At 40.0% G+C, this 21,089-nt stretch overlaps 1 protein-coding gene across 1 annotated transcript in view; it reads left to right on the forward strand.

Moving 5' to 3' along the window:
• Positions 1–16,417, forward strand: part of B4GALT6 (beta-1,4-galactosyltransferase 6) — a 53,432-nt gene extending 37,015 nt beyond the window's left edge. The window contains exons 4-9 of the mRNA XM_065399219.1: positions 5,623–5,747; positions 6,748–6,864; positions 8,401–8,588; positions 11,896–12,018; positions 14,183–14,284; positions 16,270–16,417. Of these exons, the coding sequence (XP_065255291.1) occupies positions 5,623–5,747; positions 6,748–6,864; positions 8,401–8,588; positions 11,896–12,018; positions 14,183–14,284; positions 16,270–16,417 (803 nt within the window). The remainder of the gene's footprint in view (positions 1–5,622; positions 5,748–6,747; positions 6,865–8,400; positions 8,589–11,895; positions 12,019–14,182; positions 14,285–16,269) is intronic.
• The last annotated feature ends 4,672 nt before the right edge of the window (positions 16,418–21,089 follow it).

Here is a 21,089-nt window from a genome sequence, read left to right on the forward strand (position 1 = left end):
CTGGGAGAGCAGCCTGAGGCAGAAGCCTCTAGCTCGCTTGATATTCCAGGCAGGACTGAATCTCCATTAAACTTAAAGAAGGAAATGACCTGCTGTCACTCCCATTTATGTCCAGGCGCCCCCGACTGACCTCACCAAGGTCGGCCAGGAGCAACCAGGAGACAGCAGCAGACGGTGCAATACGGCTGCTAAACGTCTTTGCTAACTTGCAAAGGCAAGGAACTGCTGCTGTGTAGCAATGCAGTACCGAGTCTGTCAGCAGCACCCAGGAGACGTACGGTGGCAGTGAGCTGAGCAGGCTCCATGCTTGCCGTGGTATGTCGTCTGCACAGGTAACCCATGAAAAAAGGCGAGAAACGATTTTTTGCCGTTGCTTTCACGGAGGGAGGGTGGGAAGGGGGTCTGACGACATGTACCCAGAACCACCCGCGACAATGTTTTTGCCCCATCAGGCATTGGGAGCTCAACCCAGAATTCTAATGGGTGGCGGAGACTGCAGGAACTGTGGGATAGCTACCACACTGCAACACTCCAAAAGTCAATGCTAACCTCATTACTGTGGACACACTCCGCCGACTTAATGTGCTTAGTGGGGACACACACAATCGACTGTATCAAATTGATTTCTAAAAAATCGACTTCTATTAAATCGACCTAATTTCGTAGTGTAGACATATCCTTGGTGACTAAACTGCAGCAGCAGTTCCACCCTGCCAGGTTCTCTGCCTCCCCTCCCTCCCTGGCATGGCAGAACAGCTAAGGAAGCGCCAGTTCAAGTCCAAAAATCACTCTATTTGCAAGGCAGCCTTCACAGACTCAGCAGACAGTGAGGTGTGCCCTGCCTACGCCCAGTCAACCAATCTTAGCTCTGTTAGGGCACAGGGATCCAAGCTTGACAGGCTTACAGGGTCCGCTACCTGCCCGAGTAGCCGCAACTCTAACCTGGGAAAACTGAACCTGGAGCCACAGAACCGAGCAGGGAGAGGTTTGAAGGATGAGGACCCCCCCATCCAGCTGCCCAGGGTACTCCTGAAACTCTGAAGAGAACAGCCTTGTGGGGCTACAGGTCTTCACCCCCTCTCCCTACACCAACTCTTAAAATGACTCTTTCCCTGGGGAAAGAAGCAGGTCTAATAAACAGCCCTTTTCACTCCCAATTTGAGCCTTCTCTAGGGGCTGGGACCCTGCAGGGGAGGAATGAGACAGAGAGCTCTATAGAGGTCTTCAGATGTTCTGGAAGGCACACTATAAAAGATCTCATCAGAGCCACAACAGAGGTCATTGACCTGCAAGTCAGGCTACAAGGGCAGAGAAACCAAAAAAGGGAAGACAAACAGGAGGCTCATGCCTTCTGACTCTTCCTCTTTATCCTCCCCCTCCTCCACAGTAGAACAACTATGGAGACACAAAAAATATTCTTACCCTCTAAAAAGTTTGTGTCCACCATACAGATACAGCCTGAACAAGTTCCTGAGAGCAAGCCTGAAAGCAAATTCCTGCCTTCAGAATCATCTTCTGAGGCAGCTATTCCTCTGCACTCCTCCTTTGAGGATGTGGTCATAGAGGAGTGGGAACAAGCCTGACAAAGGCAAACATATCAGTAAAAATGACCTCCAGTTCTACAGTTTGCAGGAGCCAAAAAACTCCATTGCTGAGGTCCCAAAGCTAAATGCTGTTATTGAAACCCTAGTAAGGGGCATGGTTATCCCCTCAAGGAAAGTTCTACCCTAAGGATCACACAGAAAGGAAAGTGGAGGACACACTCAAAAAAGACTTTGAGACCTCTTTGGCTACCTGAAAGACCATCTCTGACAGCAACATGCTTTGCTAGGGCATCTCTCTTCTGGCTGGAGGATCTCATAGATCTAAGGAACAGAGATCACCCTGATTCCAGCCCTACTCTTTAAAAAAAAAAAAAAAAAAAAAAAATCTCCTTAGCAACAGCATTTGTAGCGCTTCACAGTTCAGTGAATGTATCAAGCTTGTCAGCCAGAGCCATGGCAAGATAGCTCAGCAGACGGGTGCCAGGTGTGGTTCTGCCTTGAAAAATGAATTCCCATTCTAAACAGGTTCTATGCTTAGGAAAGTTTATAGTCTCCATCCTGTTTGAGGAAAAGCTGGAGCAACTAGTGGTGGAAAACATGGCGAAATCTGGGCAGACCCTCCTAGCCTCAGTAACTTACATTCAGATAGGGACATCTTTCATCCATCTTCCTTGCAGAAGTATCAATGAAGGGACAGCAGCTTCTCCAATAGTAAATCCTGGAATCAAGGTTGTAAGAGAAGGCCCAGAGACTGCTCCACAGCCTCCAAGGCCACCTTATGACAATGATTGGATGTGCGCACACCCATGGCTGAAGCTAGAAGGCAGAATTTCTCCCTTCACAGAGCAGTGGTATGCATCCACAGCAGACAAGTGGGTGAGGGAATATAGTGAGCTGACGTAGTCCCTTAGGATGAGATGGAGCCCTCAACTCTTCTTCATCCAGTCCCCATAAAACACAAGCTGATCCAGAATGAGATTTCTTATCTGGAAGTAAGAGTATTAGAAACTGTGCTCTCAGAAGAGAGATTCTTAGGGTTTTACTCCATCTTCTGTATACCCAGAAGAGTATCAGGGTGGGGGCCATCTTCTGCCGCAAGAGGCTCAACATATGGATGAGAAAGACAAAGTTCTGAATGGAGATCTTGGCCTCAGCACTCTCCTCCTTATTTCAAGGAGACTCCTTGATGTCAGTGTATGCCTATCTCCATATCTTCGTAAGGTCATGTAACCACAGACTCCTGAGATTCACTTATGGAAAAACTATTACCAGAATCAAATGCTCCCCTTCGGACTGTCTTCGGTCCCCAGCGTCTTTACAGAGGTGCTGGTAGTGATCAGGCATAGGGCACAAGATATCCACCTATGTCCCTTCCTCGACCACATCCCTTCCCAAGCCAAAGTGCACAAAGCCACAGCTCTGAGTCTGGACTTTCTGAAAGTTAATGGCTTCGTCATCAACATCAAAAAGAACTCCCTGATTCCTTCAACCAGCATCTCTCACCGGGGAGTAGATACAGAAACCCTGATAGCAAAAATCTGTCACCTGAAAGATTCCAGAAGATCCAGGATCTTAACAGTTTTTTGCAAACTGTAGATGTCCTGCTATAGCATGGCGTCTTCAGCTTCTGGGCTTTCTGGTATTGTGAATAGGAATTTGGGCAAGATCGCACATCTGGTGCCTTTAAACCTTCCTCCTGAGAACATGCAACCACTTGCTGGAACACATGAAAGACCAAGTGCAAGTCTAAATCCAGATACTAAGCTCCCTAGAATGCTGGACTTTCCATGCTAATGTCTGCAAAGGCCTGCCTATATGTCTTCAAGAGCCTCTTGTCCTTACTACCAATGCTATACTGGAGGGCTGGAGTGTTCATCTGGGTTTTCAAACCACCCAGGGAACCTCAAGCCTGGAGAAAAAAAGATACAGCATGAACCTTCTAGAACTCAGAGCAGGCAAGCTAGAAATGTGAGTTTTAGATCTTCCTGGAAAGAAATCACGTATGGTTTAGTCAGACAACACAACTACAGTCACATGCATAAACAGCAAGAAGCCCAAAGCTACACACAGAAGCAATGGAAATAATGAAATGGGCAGAGCAATCTCTTCTGTCCCTCAGAGCAATCCACATAAATGGAGAACTGACCCAGAAGGCAGATTGTCTCAGCAGGCATAAGTTCAACAATCTGGAGTGATGCCTGTATGAAGAGCTCTTTGGACTGACCTCGAGGATGTTCAGTCTTCCTTCAGCCTCTTTGTTTGTGAGCTGCAGAAACACAAAGAGGTTGAGGTACTACACCATGGAGACAGGTCCCGAATCTCTGAGAATGGAAGCCCTTTTGCACAAATAGCCAGAGGGCCTACTTTATGCATGACCACCTTTTCCCCTCCCGGGGAAAGTGATTCAGAAAATAAACAGGGAGCAGGTGAAAGTCATGTTGATAACTCCCTATTGACCAAGGAGACATGGTTTTCCAACCTGATAGGACCTGATCCTGGAATCTCCACTATAATTATCTTCTCCAAAGGGAGACTGTTTATCTCCCAAGGCCCATTTCTCAATTCAGATCCAGTCTGGCTTTAGCTGACAGCCTGGCTAATGAAAGAGAAGCCTTAACAATCCTAGATGTATCTTCCAAAGTTCTCAAGACCTTGCTAGCATCCAGGAGAGCCTTAACTCTAAACGCATACCCTTCCATCTTGTCCAGGTTCAGTGAGTGGTGCCAAGACAAACAGTATGGGGATTCCAGCCATTTTGGTCTTATTCCAGAAAGGTGTAGATAAGGGCCTTCAGTCCAGCACCACAGTGTGTCAAATTTAGGTTTCTGTTCTTAGCTGCGTCCTTTTCATGGGTTCTGTGGGATCCTTGGCAGAGAACCCTAGATCTCCAGATTCCTCAGGGTTGTCAGGTTGGCCGGCCAACATTCAGACCAATTTTCCCAAAATGGGATCTACCACTGGTTTTGAAGGCTTAACAGATCATTCCTTCGAGCACCTTACTTCAGTGACTGCCTTCTTCCTGTTGATAAAAACCGGTTTTTCTGGTCATTATCACCCCAACTAGACGGGTATCAGAGCTGGCAGTGTTATCAATGCAAGAATCTTACTGTGTGTTTCATAATGACAGGGTGGTGCTGAGAACTCTTAAGGTCTTTTCTTCCTGGGAAAAGTCATCCTTCATTCTGTCTGAAGCGGCAACATCTGACAGAGAAATGACACAACTTAGATGTTGTGAAACAACACAGCTTCATCAGATTGTTTTACATTTTGTTTCTGGGTCTTAGTCTGCTACTGTTCCTTAATTTGTCTCACTTCCTTCTACTCTTTCTCCCTCTTTTGGGTGGGCTGCTTACTACTTTTCATCAGTTATGGTGATCCAGACTAGAGGTTTATGAATGTATGGAGGGATTAGGCAAATTCAGTTTACTGTAAATGTCTTCTTGTAACAAGAAAGAGTCTATATATTTTCCCCCAAGGTAGCGCATACTTTTATGTTTGTAATTAGTTAGGTTTAAAACTTCAGAAGTTTAGAGAATGGAGATGTGTATTTCTCCATTTCTATGTAAGGGGAGCTGTGAAGGTACCCGGAATTTCAGTATCAGATTAGTGCCTCTGTGTGTGGTAGTGTGGGCACAGTTAACTAACTACTGTGACTTCTAGAGAAGGTGATTCTTTATTATGAGAAGACACACTTATGGTAAGTTTACTTTGTCTACTAAATGTCTTGTTGCAAAATTTGGGTAAAATGTATCAGTATGATTAGAAGTTTTAGCTGTATTTTAACTATTGTAGACTGTTCTATAAAAACAAAATTATAGAATTCTTTTACAGGCTTTTGCAGAGGAATATCTTTTTAATTTCTTTGGAAAAAACTAAACTCCATTCCTATATACATTAAATATTCTGGAAGAAATGAGTCAGAACTAGGATTCTTTTTACCAATAGGTACCGTAATCAAAATAACCATTTATTGGATTACTTCTATACAGTGTCTCTGGTGGAGCAAATTAAAAACACGTTAGACTTATACATTTTAATTAAAATGAATAAATATTTTTCATATTTCTCACTACATTAGGAGGCCTTATCAGCATCAACATGAGTGAAATTAGTTTTGATGAAATTCAGGAAGTATTTTCAAAGGATTTAGACATTGAGCCAGGTGGTCATTGGAAACCAAAAGATTGTAAACCACGATGGAAGGTGAGACAAAGTTCCTTACTGACCTCCTTTCCACTAATTATTTTCCTGCTTATTGAGAATATTTGAAAACTACAAGCATCCATTTTTAGAAATTTAAATCTTTGTGCTGGTCATTTGATCCAAGAAGGGTAGTTTAAATATTGCCATGAACCTTCACAAAATTTCAGTACTTGAAAACATATCTACAGAGAAATTAAGGACATTTTTGGTATTTGTGTAGGCATTTTAATATATAACAGGGGAGACCAAACTTATTGGCCTTCTGAGCTGCGTACGACAATCTTCAGAAGTTCGGGAGCCAGGGCACACGTGCTGGGGTCCGGGGCTTAGTGCTTCAGCCCTGCTCCTGCTGAAGCCCTGAGCCCCAGCAAGTGTGCTCCGCAGGGCTGAAGCCCCAAAACCCCTCTCCCCACTGGGCAAAGCCCCTACTACACCACCCTGCTGCAAGGCAGAGGTCTCAAGCTCCCCCTAGTCTGGTAGTGGAGAATGGGGGGATGCACGGGGGGCTCCATGAGCTGCACTTTAATGGTAAAAGAGCCGCATGTGGCTCGTGAGCCAGTTTGGCCACCCCTGATATATAAACATGAATTCATTATTTCAGTGTTCCCACTGAATATACACAGATTAGAACATTTCTCATGAGAACAATGAATGTAGTCAAAAAGGTATTGCCTTAATCAGTGGTGACTCTTCCAAGTATGTTCAGTCCTTTGGTTCAATAAATTGCTTACAATAAACTGTGATTGGACATCAGCATTACCCCTTAAAGTCACTTGTAGACTCATTCACTAGAAAAATGCATCATAGTTTTGTATGTAAAAAGTACTGCCTTGTTTAGCTGCTTTCTAGAGGAGCACGAAAAGTTGTAGAAGAGTTCACCAATTCAACATTAAGGCTAAAACACTGAAAAATCCATAACAACAGATTTAATTGAACCCATTATGATTTTAAAATACTCATATCATCTTAACATTACTCTCTAATCTGACTTATTTTGCAGGTGGCAATCCTCATTCCTTTTCGCAATCGCCATGAACATCTTCCGATTTTTTTCCGGCACCTCATACCTATGTTACAGAAGCAACGGTTGGAATTTGCCTTTTATGTTGTTGAACAGGTGAGTCTTTAATTAGAATAGTATATCAAAATTAACTCCTTGGAACTTCCTCACTGATTGGGGTCTGATGTTGCTATTGAATATTCTGTGAATCAGGAAATCTCAACTTCTGAAACTAAACATTAAAGCAGTTACATTCTAATCCATTAAGTAAAATACAAACAAAAAACCCTCAACTTTTTTCTCGGATTTATTGGTGATCAGTGACATCTTATTTCTCTTAAAATATAGAGCAGTATTTTTATAGCTGTTAACATTAACCTCATTGAATCTATTGTATACAAAGTTAAGGCTTGTAGTGCAAAACCATTATCTTTGCAGTTATAAAAATTAAAAATTGATCTTTGCAAAGGAATTTGAGGACAGGGACTAATAAAGGGCTACACAGATTTACACCTCTAGATTGCATATTCTTATCTAACTCAAATCTATAGTTACCAAAAGTAGTTATCATTTGAAGGTTGTCCATTTGGCTGTCATTAAATGAATTGGTGGACTCTGTCTAGTTCTTACTGAATATGTGATCACATTACAAATGTTACCAGCTAGTACCTGAAAGGTAGTCTCCTCATAAATGCATAGACCTCAATTGGTTTGGAGAATGACTGACCCCCTGAAGATTCTATCCCTTCAAAACAGGGTTATGGCACATTGGTGGGGCAGTTTGTGAGGAATTTGCTCTGCTGTTGGCAGTATTATATTAATAGCTGATCTATACATTAATTACATGATTTAGGTTTCCAGGACAGTGAATTCTGCATCTTTCACATACACACATACATTCAGTCTTTAATGGAAAAAGTATAAGGGAGAGTGAGGAAATCGGTGTTCTTTAAAAGATCTAATTACACGATAATTTTCTGATACTAAAAAGGCTTGTAAACTAATTTTTTCAGTCTTCAGGGAGCTGCTCCTCAAATTCCATTTTTTATTTAATAAAATTAAATGTTGAAAATTTAAAAAGGTTTTTAATAAAATTATCTAACAAGATTTTATCAGGCTGTGGACATATGTCCTATCACAAGGTTAACTTACTGTAAACATGTAGCAAAGTATTTCATACTAGTTGAAATTCATAAATACTGTGTGCTTTGTTTTAACAAGATACATTTTTGAGTGGTTAAACATTGTTCGCAACTTTGGTATTGCATTAGTGATTTGGTATTGCATTTATACTTCGGCATAAAACTTAACTGCAACTTGTACTTGAAGATAAGTATCAGTGCTCCTTATAGTATTGGTGCTTATGATTGATTTGGTGCAATGTTTCTTAATGTAAACTAAATAGAAGTTTTAAGTTCTTGCTCTTCAAGGGCAGGAATTCTAGAGGGAGGATTTTTCTTTAATTGCACAAAATGGAGTTGGTGAAATACTGCTATTCTTGCTGCTGCTGTGATTAAATGAAAGCATAACAAGCCTCGGTATCAACACACCCTTTTCTTTCTAATACGAGGGGGGCTGGTAAATTTCCTGTATATCAAAGTAGTGTCTACTTGCTCTTGCCTTATTCGGTTTCTCCTTTGTTTCCGCATAAAGAGTGGTACACAACCTTTTAACCGTGCAATGCTCTTTAACGTTGGCTTCAAAGAGGCTATGAAAGATGTTGCCTGGGACTGTGTAATTTTTCATGATGTGGATCATTTACCTGAAAATGACCGAAATTATTATGGATGTGGAGAGATGCCACGTCATTTTGCAGCAAAGCTGGACAAATACATGTACATGTAAGTATTGCAGTTCACCTTTCCTGTCTTAAAAGATGCAGAAATGTCTTTTGAATGTGCACATAAAAAACCCTTAGCCGTAGTTAACATTCAACCTACAAAAATGTAAGATTTTAACCAACAGATATGCCATTTTCTTACTCTAAATGTTGTACAAGCTATTAACTGACAGTATCATAAAAGGAAAGAACAGAAGGGAAAGTTTAGTTTTTGTATTTGAGAAGCTACTAGTATAGAGACACCACCTCCTTTAGCACCCTCTTTGTTACTAAATGGTTATATAAAATACATGTAGCAATAAAGGCAAGCTGCTCTTGATAATATATTTCTGCTTTGTAGAAAAGCTCGTCTACCTTTGTAGAAATATTCTGAGTGTTGGTTTTATGTTCACTACCCTGATGTAATTACAGCTCTCAAAAGGTCTCTGTTGCTTTCATAAACTTTTAATATTGGCTTCTAAAATAGCTCTATGTTTTCATCTATCCAACTGTTGTAATAGGGCGTCAGTACTTATTTCCTTCCAATGTGTGCCTTCTTGAGATGTCTCTTACCATCATTGTAATATCACTATCTTGGAGTAGGACAGGGGTTGGCAACCTGCGGCACGCGTGCCAAAGACGGCACGCGAGCCGATTTTTGATGGCACGCTGCTGCCTGCCGGGGTCCTGGCCCCACTCAGCCCCCCTCCCCCCCTGCCCACTGATTTCTCCTGCGGGAGCAGGAGGCAGAAGCTTGGTCATATCGGCAGCCAAGCTCCCCCTCCCCCACTTCTTTCCCCAGCGTGGTGCTTTCCTGCCCCTCCCCCCCTCTCCCTGCCGCCGATCAGCTGATCGCCCTTGCGAGGGGGAGGGGGAACTGAGCCGAGCCGCAGTGTGCTCGCTGCTCTGGGGAGGAGGCAGAGAAGAGGTGGGGACGGGGGCCCTGGGGAAAGGGGTGGGAACAGGGCATATCCCCTCCAGCCCCCTGCCATGAGCACCCCCACGAGCCGAGCACCCCAGCCCTCTGCCCTCACCCCCCACACACACACCCAGCCCTCTGCCCTGACCCCTGAATCCCCCCCACATCCCCCCAGCCCTCTGCCCTGATCCCTGCACCCTCACACATACCCAGCCCCCCCACACCCCATGCCCTGACTCTTGCGCCCCCCACATCCCCATCCCCACCCTGAGCACCAAACGGGCGCTCCTGCACACACACACACACACATTCCTACCTGCATCCCCGGTCTGGGGTCCCGGCTGCCGGCCCCTCGCCAGCCGGGGTCCCGCAGACCCCGCTCAGCCAGCTGCCGAACTAGGTGAACGGAACCCCAGGCCGGCAGCGGGCTGAGTGGGCCGGTGGCATAAGATCAGCATTTTAATTTAATTTTAAATTAAGCTTCTTAAACATTTTGAAAACCTTGTTTACTTTACATACAACAATAATTTAGTTATATAATATAGACTTATAAAGAGAGACCTTCTAAAAAAATGTTAAAATGTATTACCGGCACGCGAAACCTTAAGTTAAAGTGAATAAGTGAAGACTCGGCACACCACGTCTGAAAGGTTGCCGACCCCTGGAGTAGGAGAAGTAGGAGTATTGGCAATATTGTAGGAAATGTTTCCCACTTCAACTTTGCAATAATGTACTATTTAATAAAGAGGGTCTCCTATTTTAACTTTGCGGATCACTTCTTAAATGAAAGATTTCTCCCCACCTGATAGACTGCTTCCCGTCATGTATTCAGGCAGTATTAAGCTTTAATATAATGTGGATGCTGCAGCTGGATTATGTCCCTTCCCCTGCAGTTTTATATTGGTAATGTTTTTCCTTTACATTATTAATTCTAAATGTCAACTTGTCTGCAACTCTCACTGTTCCAATTGCTCCAGATAACTTTTGTAATTTGTTTCTCCAACTTGTGTGTGTGTGTGCTTGCTGTGTTTGGAGTTCAGTTTGTCAAAAAGCCATTGAAAACCCTGAAAACCCTGGACCTGTGCTACAGAAAATGTCATTGTGTTAAGGCTTTTCAGAACATCATGTACATGATGGGTAGAACAATCCAAAATTAATAGAGATTAAGAGTCAGGAGATTGAGTCCATTTTACTTTTTTGTCTGCTTGCTCATTGGTAAGTGGGGATAATAGTTGTCCACTTACTGTCCATTCTTTGCTTCCACATTATCTATAATACAAGTAGGGCTATATTATTTTCTCCATCAAGCAGCTTCCTCTCCCACAGCATCCCAGAGGCAGCTATGGGTAGAAGGAAGCCTTGTTAGCACAATACCAGTGGAATCCTGGTGCAGAGGTGCTGGGCCTCCTTGCAGATGGTCTTCACCTCCTTAGGAATCCATATTTGGAGGAGCCACTTGGGGAGCAAACCCAGCTATTCTGGTTGGGATTAAATCATCAGACATTTCTGAAAGAGGATCCTTGGAAATGTCCTCCCTTTGTGATAGCTTGTGGGAGGTGGGATGATCTATCTGGTCCAGTAACTACAGGAGGCAGCGGCTAAAGGGAACATCCGTGCTAATGGTCTTTCACTGTGCATACAGTGTTTGGAATCAGGAAATTACAATTCCTAAAATTTAAAGAGTGACTGACAGTAGTAATTTTAGCTATGTAGCTGTAGTGGCTGTACAGGTTGGGCAGCTGTTTATTGCTTAACACTTGTGTAATGGTAGTCAACATGCATTTATTGTCAAGAGAAATATTCTCTTGGTGCAAAAAGGATTAAAATAATCTTGAACGTGCTTAGCTATGCTCTCTAAAAACTGAAACAAGGGAGGAATTTCCATTACTTTTAAAAATACTTCAGAATAGGCTAATATAAGGTGTTAAACTGCTTTATTTTTTTATCAGTTTTCCCTGTTTTGTAGAATACATTAATGGACTGGAAATATTACTGACATATCAGAGCTTTTACTGCTGACTCAGGTGAAGAGAACTTTTTCAACTCAATAGTGTCAAAATACCACATTTTAAAAGCTTTGTTTTACAGTCCCTTCAGCTGTAAATTGGTCTTTTTTCTAAAACCGGCTACCTGAAGCCTGGGTTAAGCTGCTGTTTCATGGGATACTTGCCTGCTGTTTTCTGTTCCGCAAATGAAAGCCCTTATTACAAATATTTAGTTTCCGCATTCTTTGCTAATACCAACTTTCATTATAAAAGATCTGTAAAGCATTTTTCCTAATAGGTATATTGAACATCTACACATACACTAGATTTTTTTTCCTGCAAGATACGGAAGCAGTTGTTCAAACAGGATTTTTACTTCTCTGAATTCAATCAATAGAATAAAACTTACTTGCTATCATTTTCAGTCTTCCATACAATGAGTTCTTTGGTGGTGTAAGTGGCCTGACAGTGGAACAATTCAAAAAGATCAATGGATTTCCAAATGCTTTCTGGGGATGGGGAGGAGAAGATGACGATCTTTGGAATAGGTGAGTGTTTATAGTACATTGTGTAAGACATGAGTTCCTGAACAGTGATGTTCAAATTTTTTCGCTATTAAAATATCTAAGTTTAAGAAAAGTTTGCAGAAGGCTTATTTGAGTTTATTGACTCTTTATAGTGTGTTTTTTGTTATATTAAATTAAAAGGTGTGTATTCATTATTATTGCACTGACAGTGTACTTGGTTTGCTTTATAAAGAAAGACACAGTCTCTGCCCTGAAAAGCTTAAACTCCAGGGGACAGACTTTCAGAAGTGCCTAAAGTGCCCAGCTCCCATTTCCTTTCAAAGGAATGTGGGTACCTACTTGTTCTTCCTACCTTTGAATATCTCTCCCTAGGTGGATGTACAATGTGTGCTGGGGAGAGCCAGATGACGACATTAGCTATTTTTTTAAAAGAACTGTAATTAAATGGAGCACTGCTAATTAGATTTTTTTGAAGTTTTCAGATTTCAAAATCATGTTTCTGATATAGCTCCCCTTAAATAATATGTTCTGAAATTAAAAAAATATATATACGAGGGGTTTTCTGCTTGGTTTGCTGATGTTTAAAAGGCTTTTTTGGGTGTGCCTAGTAGTGTAACCTTTGGGTGGGCTAAAACGTATTGCCCCTTTCCTAGTGCTTCAACACAACTCCTATAGAAAAGCACACAGAGACCCAGAATTTATTCCTTGAGGATTTTCAGCAAGGTTTGCAGAGGGTCAACCTCTCCCACACAATCAAGTCCAAAAAGAAGAGGAGAAATTAGCTTAATTCTTTAGTATCAACTTTATAAAAATTTATAATGATAAAGAAACAATATCTTAATTTCTACTAAATGACCAGTTTACTTCATAATCCACATGCATTATCTTCATAGTTATACATAAATATATATACAAAAATTAAATCTAAAAGGCTAGCCCCACAGAAAGACAGTGAGATGTACCTGAGAGGTCCAAAAGCTTAGGTTGAATTCACTTGAGTCTTAGTTACAGTCCTGTTTATCAACTCCATATAGTCTCATGAGTCAAAAGCACTGCAATAATAGGAAAATATATATGACTCTTTCCCTGTCAGCACATTTAAATGAGGAAAGAGTTTGTGAACCATGCCAATTAAGACAATTTGACTAAAATAACATTCAAGTTATACAATTAAAAATTAAGTTTTCCTTCCAAATTTCTCCTATAACTAACACTGCTGGTTCCCTGTTGGGAAGTTAACACTATCACCCAACCTGCTGCAAAATGCTTCAGAGTTTTGCATTCCGTTACTATGGCTGAGCTTCTTTCAGCCACCACACAGCTACCTTGACTACTTGCCCTGACTCGGTGGAGTTTTAGTCCAGCTACAGGAACCCTATTGGGCATGCCCAAAACTACCATACCAAGTTCCTGAAAGTTCTGGACATGAATGCTGATTGTACATCTGCCTAGCAACAATGACCCAGACACCATTCCTTCCTTCCACCCCCGCCCCCCCCGCCCCCCCCCCCGAGTCTCTTAAAGAGATGTCTCCCTATTAGGCATAACCCCAAGCATATTTGGGCTCCTCTCTCCTTTTTCTCATGTGCTTTCCCCCCCCACCAGTTTTGCTGTTGCTACTAAAAACCTTCTTACAGTGTGTGGGGAAAAGCTTGCACATAAGTTGCTTCCATGTCCAAGAGCAGTGTATGAGTGACATCATGCTATCCTATGACACAGAGTTGTAGTTGACCATCAACAGAACAGTGAAATTGACTATATAAAAACACCACCGTAAACAAACTTTTAAAAAGTTATTTTTATTAATTTGTTAATTTTTATGATTAAATTATATGTAAACTAACAGCTATGTAGGTCTAAAAGGAACAGTCTTGTGTAACAAAAGCATATCCCATGTTTCTACTCTTGTAACCCTCATCATTTCTATATGCTCCCAGTCTGTCATCTCTTACTTTGCTGTGTGAAGTAGGTTGGAAAGTGCTTGGGACAGGGGCCTGGTTGCTATTTGTCACTGTATATATAGCACTGTTTGTTTACTGTTTTTAATTTAAACAAAGGTCATAGAAGAGTTAGCTTAAGATCCGAACACTAATTCAATTTTTTTCACTTTTGCTGTAAGTCACTAAATTTTTTTTTTATAAATTCATTTTTGTTCATACACTTATCTTTAACTATTGTACTGTAGGGTTCATTATGCTGGATACAATGTAACAAGACCAGAGGGAGACCTAGGGAAGTACAAGTCCATTCCTCATCATCACAGAGGTGAAGTCCAATTTTTAGGACGGTAAGAAAAAGGGCAGTGTGTTCAAACATTAAAACCTAAGGAATACCAAAGATTTTATCTGGAGCATATTCTCACACAAACACACACACAATGGTGTAGAACTATTAATAAACTTCTGAGCCTTTTGTAATGTGCTATACTGGCTTTTATTTTGATACATTCCATTTTTCAAGGGACATATAAACTTCAAATCTAGTTTATTTAAAATTGCTAAACTCAGGTGAGAGATCTACTGTGGGTGGTCCTGCTGATTTCTGTGGTTTTACAATAACATTTTCCTGTTTGGTTTTGTTGTTAGTTTTTGTTTCTCTCTCTCTCTCTCTCCCCCTCCCGCCCCCCACCAGCCCACTGTTAATGTGTGGTACTCACACAACAGGGGATACTGACTACATAAGGGAAACAACAAAGCTGACTTCACAAAGTACAGTGAACAAAGAAAGTAAACTGAAAAGAAAATACTCTCCTCTAACCTGTTTGTTATAGCAGTCTGATATCTTTCTTATAATAACAGCTTAAAAAATTGCTGGCAAAGGCCTGATTAAATTGACAATATGTCTCAGTGATCAGTAACATGAACTTATTTGTATAGGTGGAAGTACAAGAGATGTGGTTTTTGAGCTTCTGGAGAGTATATACATAAAGAGCTTTCCATGGTTTATTATAGAAACGCTAATTATGGCTCCATAGTTAAGGTTGAGTTGAGTTTTTTGCACATAAAACAGTGATTTTTTCCCCACCCTCTTATATATGAAAAATACTGTGTATCCTTACCAACATTTCTGTACTTTCTCTGAGTACTGAATTATTTTTTAGGAGAATGTACAAATATATCTGTTGAATAGTGAGTTAAAATTAATTTAAAATGGGTTCTTTAAGAAATTTAGCGCAGTGTGTCAACTTTTATTATCCCTAATAATCTGAACAATGAAATAACACTCTATTCAAATATTCCATATTATTAAAAATCATTGACATTTTGTGCATAAGGAACACTTCAAGATACTAGGTTGTAATTAAACTAGGCTAATGATTAATATATATGATTATAGACCATAGATAAATCTAAGTAAACAGCCCATGTCACTATTAGTTGGGGCTTTTGTGGCATTAAAAAATCCAAGCAATCACTCTCTCTCTGACTCAATAAAATGAACAGAATCATAACAAGAAAATTAGTTTTAGTGTCATGAGAGAAACTGAACCCATGTATCAGGAGTTGTCTTTGGTCAGTTAGTTGGCACTTGCTGTCACTGCTCCTTTGAAGTTATGTGGTGGCTGTATGCTAGAGCGAGCATCAGTGTTTAAAAGGTTCCCCGTGGCACTACTGGCTTGGCCATGCTTCATAGTGAGGCAGCACTGCCTTGGGAGCTGAGGCAGGAATACAGAGGGATCACTAAGGGTATGTCTACACTGCAATTAAAAACCTGTGACTGAGTCAAGCCAGCCGATTCAGGCTTACGGTGCTCAGGCTGCAGGGCTGTTGAATTGCAGTTTAGACACCTACGATTGGGCTCTAGGACTCCACAAGATGGAAGGGTCCCAGAGCTCAGGCTGCAGCCTAAGCCTGAAAGTCTACATCCCTATTTAACAGCCCCACAGCCTGAGCCCCGCAAGCCCAACTCGGCTGGCATGGGCCAGCTGCAGGTGTCTAGTTGCAATATAGACATTCCTAATTTGGGACCACAAACACTAATATGCATTAATCACAATCATTTGTTGGCTGTGTAGTTAATCTCAATGTAGTTTGTCTAGGAATATGAACAGTACTTGAATGTCCATCTAATTTATAAAACTGCAAAAATTCATGCATTTAAAGCTGATGTTTGTAATTAGTATAAACAAAGTGCTCCCAGAGTGAGTTTTTGTAAAATAGGGGTTTCAAAATAAATGATGACCCGTCTTTAATTACAATAACACAGTTGATACCAATTTAACATGTTTCTTTACAAACCTTTTTCCTTGTTCCTTCTCCCCTAACCCTACAGGTATAAACTCCTGAGGTATTCCAGAGAGCGTCAGTACATCGATGGGTTGAACAATTTAATATATACTCCTAAAATACTCATCAGTAGATTTTATAAAAATATAACTGTAAACCTCATACCAGAGCTAGCGCCTGTTAAAGACTATTGATGGAAGTGGAGTGGCAAGCTACACTCCTGGAGTTCAAACTTGTAACACTGGAAAATACAAATTAAAGACATATTAAAAGACCTTAAATTAGGTCTTTTTGACTATTTGATGAAGGATGTTTGGGAAGAGAAGAAAAATGACTGCATGTGTTACCATGCATTCTATTATGAAAAGAAATGCCAGCAGCTACTACTCAATGTTTACAGCATGGACTACTATATTCAAGCCTTGTTTCACCATATTCTCTATCTTAAGCCACTCAACTATATATACTGCAGAAAACAGATCTGTAGCTTGTTTGGAAGCCAAGAGAGAGGCCTTTTCTCCCAGGAAATTTTTATAGTTAAAAACCGTAACTTAAATGAATGCTTTTTGTTTCCTCTTTAAAATGTGTTTTGTAAATATGTGATGTAAATTAATGTGCTCAAATAGCTTTTTAAATATGGTAAATTATGCTTCAGTATGTATTTAGGTATATTACTGTTTTCATTCTGTGATCAGTAGCATGAAAGAACAAATGTAAATATTTGTGTTTAAACAAAGTTTATACCTTAAATGAAATGATGGAACTATCAATAATTGATGGCCAGCTATGACTGTAAACTGTTATACGAGTTTTGAGCTTTAGGCCTGCTGCATATCTGTATAGAAGAATTAATTTAACATGTAAGCTTGCTAGGAAGAAAGCTTTTAATTTTACTTATTACTAGTAAAATCCTATGATTCCCTGCTTGCCATCTAAATCATAGTTTATGCATATTGCATGTGCATTTTAGAAAAATCTTAAGGTTGTTGCATATCATGATATACAGGAACTCTTACTTTAATTGTCTCCACATGTGCCACAAGTGTCAATGTCAGGGATTTTATGCCTAAAACAGTGTGTTCAAGTCTGTGTATTGTAGTTTGGTAGTATCTTCTTTTTTATTCCTAGTAAACAGCACTTTTATTCCTCAAGAATCAGAAGAGCCAAAAATGTATCTTCATTGGAAGACAAATGTTAAAGTTAATTTTTTAAAGAATTGATAGCAAAATATATTCCTAACCTTTGTAGGGTGGGATTTTTAAAAGCACACTATTGGCCTAACTGCTCCATTGATTATGATAGGATCAATGGAACCAGAATTAAGCCAGTGCTGAGTGCTTTTGAAAATCTCCCCCATAATATATTAATCAGCATAGATATGAAGGGCCTAATCCTTTGAAGTGCTGAGCACTTCCTGTAAAGTGCTAAGCACCCTCAACTTCATGACTTGCAGTGAAATTGAGGGTACTCAGGACTGATCAGGATAGATCCCAGGTAATTCTATTTTTGTGGTATTAAATTGCATGAATATCTAGCCTCTCTGTTTTTATTCATCATAAATCTTAATTTTCCTTTTGCTTTGCCTGTATTGTTATGCTATCTAATAGCATCCCATTCAGAAACACTATCTTTGCCTAATATTTGTATACATCCATAGGTAATATGGTGTAAGGAGGTAGTCTGAAACACTTATTTTCTCTGTTAATGCAACACAAATCAGTTAAATGTTGACCAAGATGATCTATGAGATTATTTTGTGATTGTCACAATCATTCAGTGATTTAGGAACCAAAGACTTTCTTCTGCTCCCCTGAAGAATAAAAAACAGTGTATTGATAAATTATTTATTATATAGTGTTCCTGCAAGAGTGCTGACAAGAAACACCAATCTAAACTCACTGCCCATTTGTGTGCCTCCTGGATTTACCATAGCACATGGTGGGATGCAGGTGTTTGTTTGCTGTTAGCACCTTTTCTTTTACGGCCATCCCAGCAGCAAGTTGTGCCCCTGGCCATTCTTTAATGAAAGTTGTGAGTATACTTGTAGACATTCCAATAATTTGCAGAAATATGGTAATTACTGATTTGATTGACATAGTTGAAAGGCTGTAGGAGATATTTCATATTGTATTGGAATGATCTTTAAATCTAGTCAATATAGTATTCTATAGAAATTATTTAATGTAGAGGAAAAATAACAAAGATTAGCATAAACTGAACAAACCCTTAAAATAAGCATGCTTGAGTTTTTATATTACTACTTGATATATTTCTGTATTTGAGCATACTGAATATTTTGAGAGGCAGATGAGTAGATGTGAACTCAATAACTAGTATACTAGATAAGCAGCTATATTCTCAAAGTAAATTTGGTCTTATATCCATATGTCACATTAGCGGAACACATTTCCTTCAGGATTGTTAAAAGGAATAGTTTTTAAATGTCTGACTTTATTTTGAAGTGTTTTCTGGTATTCAGTACCATCAATTTTAGCACCTTTGCTTGTGAGGCATTTTTAGGTAGTTTAGGTTTGTGCCTTGTTTCTCCAGCATGCTTTTATTGACATGTCCATTTCTCAGTTATGCATGTGGAAGACATCCAGTGAAATTAATGTTTGATTTGGGTTTTTTAATATCTCCTGGTGCATTTTAAAAAAATACACATGAATATGCTTCAGCCAAAGTCCTGGAACTTTGCAAAGTGATTAATTGTTGATTAATCATGTACTGTCTGAGAGAGAATGTTGTGATTGAATACATAGTCACAATTATATATAAATGAGTTAACAAGGCATAACTGTAATTTCTTTAATTTAACATGACACAAACTTATGTCCCAATTTGACACAGCTTACATTAAAAAAGATGTTTACCAATCACTTTTGCCAGATACGTACCTTTTAGTATCAGGAAGTTTTAAAGGCTGCCATCTTATTATTGATATTACACCAAAATAATGTGTGTACACTCTGTCTGAACCCAGTACTGTTCTGTAGCAGACTTTAACATAAACAGTGCCTTCAAAGAAAAGAAATGAAGTGCAGAGCTGAGAGCTATGCACATTCCTTTTGATAACATGCTTAATTCTAGTAAAACAGAAAAGAATTCATGCTGGCATTTTGGTTCCTGACAGACAGCAAATTTGACTGTTCCTCAACAGAGGACACGACATATAGAAAAAATATTTTCGAGATTCTGAAGGGGTTTTACAAATTAAGAGGTAGAAATGCTATAAAAACACTAACAGTGTCTCAAGTCCAGTCATCTAAATTTCCTTTCCATCTGCCATATTTTAAATTACAATGAGAAAAATATAAAATATAGTATTCTCCTTGAAACCAAGAATATATTGACAAACAAATGCAAAATGTTTATTCTTAGATCTTTTAGGTCTATTTTTGTACTCTTCTGTTTAAAATAATATATTAGTCTTATAGTGGATTACAAACAAGCCAATTATAAAAATTTAAAAGAACACATTGCATATCAGCAAGAGGAAGTGTACTTAAGATTTTATTTTTAGAGGTAGCTGAGGCAAGCTTATTGAAAACTGCACTGAAACAATTGCTGGCAATTTCCTGTGTACTATCATACTTTTATTTTTGTTTTGTTCATGAAAATGTTTGTACTTTTTTATCATTGTCTTTTTTTAAATATAATGTTCTAAAGACTGCGTGGTTGTCTAATTTTTTTCCCCTTCTAGGCAGTGTATTCTGTGGAAGGTGGCTCCTTCAATGAATTCTATTTAGAAAAAAATAAGCATTAGTTGAAGTGTCTGGTACAGTATTACTCCCACATTGACCTCACAGCTTGACAGGATGGGAAATTTCTTATTTGATAAGGACTGATCCTGTAGAAACCTTTTACAGATAAAATTGAAACATGTTTTCAGAGCATGTTAAATTATTTTATAAAAAAATTAACTTTTTAAAATTGTGACAGCATAAGGTGAGAATTATTTGTGGCAGGACCCACTCTTTAAATTTTGCCCAGCATAATGCAGCCTTGAGCCTGACTTCTGGTGTGTCTAGGTGCTATTCCAGGGGTGGCCAACCTGAGTCTGAGAAGGAGCCAGAATTTACCAATGTACATTGCCAAAGAGCCACAGTAATACGTCAGCAGCCCCCCATCAACTCTTGTCCCCCGTTCCCAGCGCTTCCCGCCCACCAGCAGCCCTGCTGATCAGCGCCTTCCCCTCCCTCCCTGCACCTCCCGATCAGCTGTTTCGTGGCATGCAGGAGGCTCTGGTGGGGGAGGAGGAGGAGCGAGGGCATGGCAGGCTCAGGAGAGGGAGTGGGAAGGGGTGGAGTGGGGGCAGGGCCTGTCGCAGAGGGTTGAGCAGGGGTCGAGCAATGAGCACCCCCTGGCACATTGAAAAGTTGGCACCTGTAGCTCCAGCCCCGGAGTCAGTACCTATACAAGGAGCCGCATATTAACTTCTGAATAGCCGCATGTGGCTCCGGAGCCACAGGTTGGCCACCCCTGTGCTATTGTAATACAATACATTGTTAAAACTGTTACAAAATCTAAAAATGTTGTACCTCAGCTAATTAACAGATTTGATCTCCTGCTGAAATGTTTGGAGTGAAATACAACAATTTAGTAATACTTAGCTCTTATAACACTTTTCATCTATTTAGATCTGAAAGTGCTTGAAAAAAATAAAGTATGGTTGTCCAAAGATACTATATTGATTGGATTCTAACTAACAAGTTTCTTCTTCTTAGCATAAAACAGCACAGCTGTCCTAGAAATATTCTGAACAGCTATAAGTAGCAGGAAAATACCCCAGTATCAAGAGAGTTCACCCAAGCTTCTTGGAATTATTAAACTTGGGAGCAGACAGAGCTCCTCATGTGTCAGTGG

The sequence above is a fragment of the Emys orbicularis genome, chromosome 2 (assembly GCF_028017835.1).
Source record: "Emys orbicularis isolate rEmyOrb1 chromosome 2, rEmyOrb1.hap1, whole genome shotgun sequence".
In the NCBI taxonomy this organism is placed as follows: Eukaryota; Metazoa; Chordata; order Testudines; family Emydidae; genus Emys; species Emys orbicularis.